Consider the following 8,972-nt stretch of genomic DNA (forward strand, 5'->3'; position numbering starts at 1 on the left):
AGCCTACTTTAAAAAATATTGGGATTTAAACGTGTTTTCTAAACTGATCTACTGTTTGCATTGTCCACTACACGCAATTTCGCCTGCTTCCAATCTTTTCTAATTCGGCTGCCATGCTCTTGGCTGACCCGGGATGAAAAACAGGGGGCTGTCGGCTTCCAGGCCCACAAAAGGGCAGAGAGAAAAAAAAAATCATACAGGATCATCAAATAGGAGAGACGTGCTTTCAGGTTTTGAAAGGCACAGGAAGCAGGAGGATTTGGGTCGACCCCTGCAACGGTGACAGAGCTGATATCTTAGAGACCCCCATTCATCTGGAGGCAGGGATGGTGACCGGGAGAGGGAGGGGTGCTGGGCCTCGGGGTGCATCTGCAGAGGTCCCACCGCCCTCTGATCTGTGAGCTGGCACACATCACGGCGTCCATTCACAAATCCTCCTTCTGCGCGTCACCTTTTGTAGTACTCCATAGTACTCAGCGCTGGTGACGTTAGACAATCCTACCACAAAAAAATACAGAAGGGGAAAAAAAATAGGTTATAGGAACTCAAGGACAGAGCACATGCGCAATGCATGCGATTGATTTATCGTGGTAGGGGTGTGTGTATATGTTTATGTATATATGTGCGAGTGCGTGCGTGTGTGAGGAGGAGGGAGGGTGGGGTAGAGCTATAAGTGAATATGAAATAGACCCAGTCGCTCTGTAGGTAGGTGCAGAAACCCAACGTTTAAAATGTGCCTTTAAAAGCAGGGCTTTTAACCCTTTCCTGCAAGTCAGGGGAACCCCAGGAGCTTTTTAACAAAAAGCACAAGATTAAGGGGGTAAGAAAAGGAAGAATTATTATCATTATTTAGGAAAACCTGACGGACACGGTGGACAACAATCAGTGCTCCCCGTGAACAAAGACAGAATAAGTTACTATTTCATCCAGCCTAAATGGCCACATTCTCAATGTTCATTATCAAATGGTTGAATGAGCTAATGATCAGGTGATCCAACATGAAAAAAAGACAAATAGTGGTAACAAAAATGGTCACAAACATTACATCTTTTATTGGTGCTTTTGCGTTGATTTGCTGTTTGGAGGAAGCCTTCTAAAAAATAACGGTGAATAACTGCGCGGATATAATGACTGCATTTATGTTCCACATGTGAAACTACTGCGGACGAGGCCTGGTTTCACGTGCTGGATTTGCAGCAACAGCTGCGAGGCTGAACACTGGACCACGTTTTGTCTTACTGTGAAGAGGCTGCAGAGGCACAGCTCACAAAAGTCATCTCAGACAAACAAACAAAAAAAGCTTCGCCTGAGCTGTTTGTTTAAATCAAGCATTAGCTACACATTCAGTTTTTCAGTATCAGATAATATCCCAAGAAAAAAAAAGACATTTTTAAAAGTGTGTTCACCGCGGCTGGACAGGCCAGACACCGTGAGACAAAGGGATGAGCTACCACCATAAAAGCTTCCACTTGAAATTGCATTGTTTTTTTTTATAAATCAATAGGAAACAACAAATATAAGGAATTTAAAGTGGTCTCCCCAAAACACCAAGAGCAACCAAACAGCCAGTAGAAAGCTAGCTACGCCGATGCACATCGTGCAATAAAACAGCCAAATTAATAAAAAGACAACATTTGCTTTGAGCTTCATGTGATCCTGGTTCCATTTGATCAAGAAGAACAGCAGTATGCTATTGTAATTTGCCAGTTATTTGAATACAACAGCACTAATTTAACCCTTAATCAGCCAAGCCAAGATAGAGGGAAAAAGAAAAATATTTTCAACCACAACCAGAAAAGTCAACCAGAGTCTCGCTAACATGTCAAGTCACTTTTCTTTCTTTCTTTTTTCTCCAGAAGATGAAGCAACAACAATGATAACAACGATGAAGACGGCGGTAATCATAATGAGGATGGTTTTCAACACAGTCATTTTTTTTGTCCTTTTCATCAGTGTGCAGACCCAAACAAGTCAAAATGAGAAGACAACAGCGGCGATTCTGGGCTGGTGGAAATAAAAAGAAAAGAAAAGAAAAAGAGTAACTTATTTTGGTCTAAAAGCTGCATCCAACTGTACGATATTTTGCTGTTTCACTTGTTTTGGTTGTCTTTCTTTCTAAAAATCAATTTCCAAACAAAGGGACTCACTATTCACACCCGCCTTCCATTCAAGCCCCTGTTTTAAAATACGTTTTTACATTACGACACACTGAAATGAAGGGGTGATATTCCTTAAAAGTGGGAAAAAAATAAAAAATAAGATATAAGCGTTTGTATTGCAGGCCGGTTGATGTGTTGAAATGTGTAGTTTTTGCATTGCACAAAGGCTCTTATTAAAATTCAGAGTCTGAAATGGTGTCATTTCCTCCAGACATCCCTGTTTTGCTGGGAGGTTAGAGGCCAAGCCCAGGCGGTAGCGGCCTGTCTGTGAATCCATTGTCTGCCCCTTATTTAGCGCTCAACATTAATCTGCGCTTCCCCTCACAAGTGAGAAACAATCGCAGCATGAGAGTGGCCTGTCTAATTACATCTTTCACTCTCAACTTTCACTGTTTGGATTGGGCCCTTTGTGATGGGGCACATGTGCGACAGGAGAAGGTAGGTTTGGAGTAAAACATGTTTTGTTTTTTGAGGGCGGGGGGAAAAAGCTGCGTTATAGCTTTTGAAATAAATGAACTGAGCTACACAAAGATTCACTAAAACCCCGTGATGCTAGACTTTTGTGAGCCTGAACACAAACCCAGATTAACTCACTGTAAAGTGCAGGCAGTGAGACTTAACCATAATTGCTTGTATTACACACACATAGCCTAAACACACACACAAAAAAATAACTAGTTGATGTTTCCTGTGGGACAAAGCCGGGCCAAACGAGCTTAAAACACTGAATCTGTGCCATAAATACAAATGAAAACGATTATGGACATAGTCACTGACGTATTTTTCTGTTTGTCCAAAAGCATAAATTCAAACAAAACTAATATGTTGACACCATAACGCCTGGTCGGCCTCTAGTAGGCTACCAAAAATAATCACATTATACAAGAAAGTAGGTTATGCGCGTGGGTTAATTTTAGAAATGTGGATGCTCCACTCAACTTAAGGAAAAGACGATGCGTGTCTCTAATAGTAAAAAAGAAAAGAAAACACAAAGTTGAACTGTTCGAAGGCTTCTTACTCAGTCGCTGCCTTGCTGTTCCTCTGGTCCTCCTCGGATGCCCCCTTATTTTCGCGCAGCCCCGGCTCAAAAGCCACAAGAGAGCCGGCTGTGCGATCCTCGCTGGCCGGTGGCGTCCTGGGAGGGGAAATGCAAACTTAGTGCTGGTCAGCAAAGTTGCTCAAAGTTTTGTCTTTGGCGCGACTCTGGATCCCGAGCAGTGCGCACAAAACAGTTTGTTTGCATCACTGATTTTCTTTTAAAGGGATATGGACCCAGTTCTGGGTCGACCGCAGCGTCGCGAGAGGCAAACACCAGAAAATGAGAAATACCTTACACGCATCCCTGCGCGTTTCAAATCGGACAGGAAGGCTTCTTTAGCTGTCACGTTTTTAGTTTTGATGCATTTGGTTGCCAATTATGAAGTGACTGGAATCTACTTGATACAACAGGCAAATTAGAGTGGTAAAAAGCCACACTATATGAAACACATGCTGTTGCTATGGGAAGAAATTAATGTATGTTTGAGGTACAAATAGTGTTTTTTTTTTTAAACAAAAATGCTGTTACTGCGTCTTTAGGCATACGTGCGATGATAGCCATCCAGTAGTACTGTTTTTACGCATGTAACCTTGCCCAGGACGAACTGTTTTTAAGTTACTCTTCTCCCTCTTGATCTGAAAGCAGTGATTACAATGTTTAATGTAGAAAAATGTTGAATATGGACAATACTCAGCATACACTAGGGTTTTTAACAGAGCAGTTTCAGATGATGTTTTAAGGTATGCTAACATTTTGACATCACGGATTTTCAAATAGGCCAGTGAACGTATTTTTAGTAAAATAAATAAATAAATAAATTGTCTCATTTGTCTTCACGTCACTAGATTTTCGATTGCTAATTAGTTTAAATTAACTGCACCTAACTGTGGGCAGATATGAAAGTGGAGACGATGAAACTTATTATCATTGAGGTGCATTAGAAAATAGTGAAAATGTGCTTTCACCGTCATGTTAGTGGGAATGCCTGCCCTTAAAGCAAGGAACCCCGGGGGTCCTCGCTGCTCACTTTGACAACCAGTGCTCCATATCTATTGTTTTGTTTTACGCACAAACTGGTGCGCATCGTGTTTCCATCTCCCAACTAAAACTCCCAAGAAATAAAATAAAACCTGTCACGGCTTCCTAAACGCAGGTGAAATATTGGGAGTATCTGGGAGCATGCACTGGATTTAAATTAGGCTTCCTCCCCGTTAGTTCGGGACTCTTTCTCTTTACTAAGGCGAGAATGGGCGTTTGTAGACTGCTCTGGAGTCTGCGTCACGTGGCCTGGTTTCTGCCGTCCTATTGGTCCAAGGCACGTGTCTGGGAGGACGGTGGAAGAACGTCACTTGGGGGGCTCGTATTGAAAATAAGAACAAAACTCCAGAGTGAGAGTATTAGAGCATCAGTTTAGGAGCCTCTTTATTTACCCTTAGTTTAGTTTAGGTGTAGGCAATACTGAGCACGCTGAAATCGGATGACACTGAACTGGATGGTGCGCAAATGGCAAATGTTTTAGCTCTGAGAAATCAGTTGTAACCCGAGGTTGAGGGAATATATGTGAAAAAATTATGCTTATCTCAAAGGACACTATCGCAAAGCTTTGCATGGTGTCCATGGGACTCATCACTATCTGAGCTTTTTTTTTTTAAATTTATTTCTACTCGTGCAGTTTTTGGCAATCTTATTTCCTTGAAGTTCTTCGCAAATTTCATTGCAGCGGAGGGAGCGATAAAGGGGTTAACGAGAGTAAAGCGGGGAAAGTGAATCAGTATGGAAGAAAATGATCACGGCAACAGAGATGTGGTGGAGCGGCAGGAGTCGGCGGATGAATCCAACAGAGCCATCCTTCCCCTCTTACAGGCGCCGGGTAACTTGCAGATCCCTCATCGGGTTACCAATTTCTTCATCGACAACATACTGCGGCCGGACTTCGGACGGAAAAAGGACGGGAGCGCAAACCGCGAGGAGAGTAACCTGGCATCGCGGGAGAGCCACAACAGCCCCGCAGCCCCTCAGACAGAGCCGGTGGGGAGCACGGTGCCAGCGGAGGGGACTTCCACCCCGCACACGGTTACCGGAGCCAAGAAGCCTGCGATAGCCGCCGAGGAGCCTCTGAAACCCCGCGAGGAGAATGAAGACCAGTGCCTAAGCTCAGACTCAGACAGTTCCCAAGCCAGCTCAAAAGCATCCATGTCTCAGCCCATGCTGTGGCCAGCCTGGGTCTACTGCACCCGATACTCGGACAGGCCTTCTTCAGGTTGGTGCCATGCGTTTATCTATCTTGTATTCTCGGTAACCTGAAATACCCCGTAACACTGACCCCAGATGGCTTGACCGACTTCTCGCTGAGGAGTAGCGCGGAATGGAGCGAACCGTGCTGTGGAGCGCACAGTGAGAATTTACAGAACACAAATCACTTTAGAATTTACAAATACGTAATAATATATATCCAAAGCAGCCAGAGGGAGAGTGTATGAAAAGCGTGTTTTTGCACAATTTAGAAAAAAATGTACCACATGAATATTACATTTAAAACAGCTTTTATGTGAGAGTAGGCCTATTAAAAACAAACGAGAATGAATTCATTTTTTAAAATAGTAAAACTTTCTCAAATGCTTTTATATCAAACGCTTGACAGAATACATAAATACAACATATTTGTCGAACTACTTTGCACAGATTTCTTGTTTGCAAAATGCTACAATTCGGGTCTTCTTGCAGTGAATTTATTCGGGTTAAGAGCATCCTATTGGGGTCCTACATAGGACCGTAAACATGAGCCCGCTGATAGGCTGCTCGTCTTTCAGAGACGGTGCATGGCTGCAAGTTAATATTTGGTGCGCTTGTTTGGCTGTTTTGGTTTGCGGAACTTGTGTTTGGGATTGTACAAAATCTGTTTTCACAACGTTGCTGTCTGCTGGCCAGCAAAGTTCGCTTTTGATACCATTCATAATCTTTCTCTGAAAGGAAATACATCGCTACTGTTCAGTTGCCAGCAAGGTAGTGACTGTATATGTCTTAGTACCTATCAAAAGTGGAGTACAACTTGTTCTCATGCATTATGTAACGCCATATAGTGTGGCGTAGGCGACTACTACAAGTTGTAGAGCTGCAGTTTTCATATGGGCTGCTCGAAAAAAAGGGCACGCTCGCTGATTCACGAACTTTGAAGACGTATTGTGTTGTTTCCTGATTGTTTCGCACAGTTTAGGAGGAAGGCACCAAGCAGGCCCCCATCCAGATGGAAAATTAATCTCTCGCCAATGCGTGCTGCTCAGATTCTGTGCACGTTTGCCCATTGAGGCGCTTTTCAAGTGGCCCACAAAAAGTAAAATGCAAAGTAGCAGCACTGAAATTGATCCCGTTTTTCCACGAACACCAGCAACACAGAGGCTGAGCTGTGTCAGCGGTGCTCTTCCAGCGTTATCGACTAATAACTCCTTATTACTATAGACAGTTGCAGAGTGTGTTCAGTGTGTGGGCTTGTGTGAGTGTGTATGATGTGTGCAAGCATGGAAGAAGGATAGCAACAGGGAGGCATGGGTGCTCTCTCTGGCTTCTTGGATGTTTTTCTCAGTGAACGTGACAACACTTGGGCCCTCGTTCTTTTTCCTTTTCTTTGAAAGTTTTGAAAGAAAAAATAGTCTACTTTGCGGGGTCAGACGAATATATTTTTGCATTCATCATGGACCATAAAAAGTCTACGCGAACAGGCACATGAAAAGCCATTAGTTTACATGTATAGTTTGGAGAGTTAGAGCAAATCAAATTCTTGCAAAATACACTTTACGCACGTGTTTTGGACACATTTTGAGGCACTGTCTTCAATGCAAAGTATCCTAAGAGCATGCTGTTCACATGTTACTGCAGTATTTCTATGAGGAAAATCTAAAAATTAATCGATGATGCTCACAAAGTTGTTATTACGGCGTTTCCAAGACTATCCCTAACGTAAAGCTCTGGGTCTATTTTTCATTCTTTATCTCCATTTCGCTGGTGGCCATGTTGTGATACTGAAAAACCAATGCATATGTGTCTGTGCACCCCCACCTCCCAACCCCACTCCACACTACAGGGCCAAGATCTCGCAAACCAAAGAAGAAAACGACCAGCAAAGAGGACAAGCGACCACGGACGGCCTTCACAGCAGAGCAACTGCAAAGACTAAAATCGGAGTTTCAGACAAATCGGTATCTGACGGAGCAGAGGCGTCAGCACCTGGCGCAGGAGTTGGGCCTGAACGAATCCCAGATCAAGATCTGGTTTCAGAACAAGAGGGCCAAAATCAAGAAGGCCACCGGCTCTAAAAACTCTCTGGCCTTGCACCTGATGGCACAGGGACTTTACAATCATGCCACCGTCTCGTCGAAAGACGAAAAATCAGACAGCGATTGATTTCCAGAGATGTAACGGCAGCCTCCTGACGAAAAAGAACCTATAGTAATCCTATGATAGATGTTTATAGAGATATCACAGAAAGAAAAAAAAACTCTACAGGAATATTTTATGTTGCCACAGCAGATAAAAATATGACAAAGTACTTACTATAACTATCACTCACAATGGATGTACAATGGTTCCAGGACACAATAACAAATAAAAAAGGAACAATAAGGTCACTACCAAGAGTCCCTAGCTGAATTTTTAACGATACCATGGCTCTCTGTAGGTTCCTATGGGAATATTATAGTGATTTTTCGTTATATGGGAGGTTAAATCAAGCCTACAATGCAATAATATGACCGATTAAAGGGCCAGTGTATAGAGTATACCAGCATAAATTGTTTAAAAATAACAGAGAGATATTTCTGCAATATCACGTCTATAAAAGATGTTGTATAAAGGTATGTTTTCATTGTTTGTCGTCCCCGCCCCTTCCAGGAGGTACAACTGCTCACACCCTTCATTTTTATATACACAGTAGAATTACTGCTTTCCACGATGGTCATCATTTCACCTTTAACTAACTGGCACCTGACGTTTCGATCTGTCAGTAGTGAGAAAAGAAGAAAAAAAACAAGAAAAAAAAAAAACTGAAGTCCAAAGAATATTTTTCTGCTGCATCCAGGCTACTGTGAATTTAAATAAATGCTAACACGGTTTCTATTGCCATGCTTGGTTTTTCTTGGTTGTGTTTGGTGTAAAACTGGACAGAGGAAGGTGTTCCGTGCTAGCTCCAGAGCTAATTGGACAGACTTTGAATTTTTATACGCTTTGTTGTTGTAATTCACGGGATCAGTTTGTTATAAGTGACCGAGAGAGTAATTTTTTCTTCTTTTTTTTTTCCTAACACGCCACTTAACTAAAACGCTAAGTTAGGCTTTTGCTTACTCGAATTATGGTCGTCTCACAAAACGTGCGTGTTCCCTTCGTTATGCCAATGCATCAGTGCAGCTATTATAGTTTTAAACAGCAATATGAATAATTTTTGTAGCTAAGTGAAGGTTATAATGCTGCCTTTTGAGTCACAGAAAACAACTCTGTAGCATAAAGACAATGATGACAACCATTTTGCGCACTCTTTAGACTATAAATGCAGGTTATTGGATGTTCTTGGTAAATAGGCTACATTTTTATTACATATCCATATATCATAAAAAGAAGGCAAATCCGTCAGTGACTGTATTACAAATGTTGGAAATCTCTTATCGTTGTTGAAAGGACTTCATATGTGTATTTATATAGATTATATTGAGAAAAAAAAAATCTATCCAATGACCAGTGTTGCTTTAGAGTAGATTTCTGAGGTGTTTACACTGCTTGTTTATCTT

At 42.2% G+C, this 8,972-nt stretch overlaps 1 protein-coding gene across 1 annotated transcript; it reads left to right on the top strand.

The window, feature by feature from the left end:
- Positions 1–4,529: 4,529 nt before the first annotated feature.
- en2a (engrailed homeobox 2a) lies at positions 4,530–8,547 on the top strand. Its single transcript, XM_075452792.1, has 2 exons — positions 4,530–5,458; positions 7,277–8,547. Exons 1-2 carry the CDS (start codon positions 4,972–4,974, stop codon positions 7,594–7,596), a joined length of 807 nt encoding a protein of 268 aa, XP_075308907.1. The 5' UTR covers positions 4,530–4,971; the 3' UTR covers positions 7,597–8,547.
- The last annotated feature ends 425 nt before the right edge of the window (positions 8,548–8,972 follow it).

Source organism: Odontesthes bonariensis, chromosome 20 (assembly GCF_027942865.1).
Source record: "Odontesthes bonariensis isolate fOdoBon6 chromosome 20, fOdoBon6.hap1, whole genome shotgun sequence".
Taxonomy (NCBI): Eukaryota; Metazoa; Chordata; class Actinopteri; order Atheriniformes; family Atherinopsidae; genus Odontesthes; species Odontesthes bonariensis.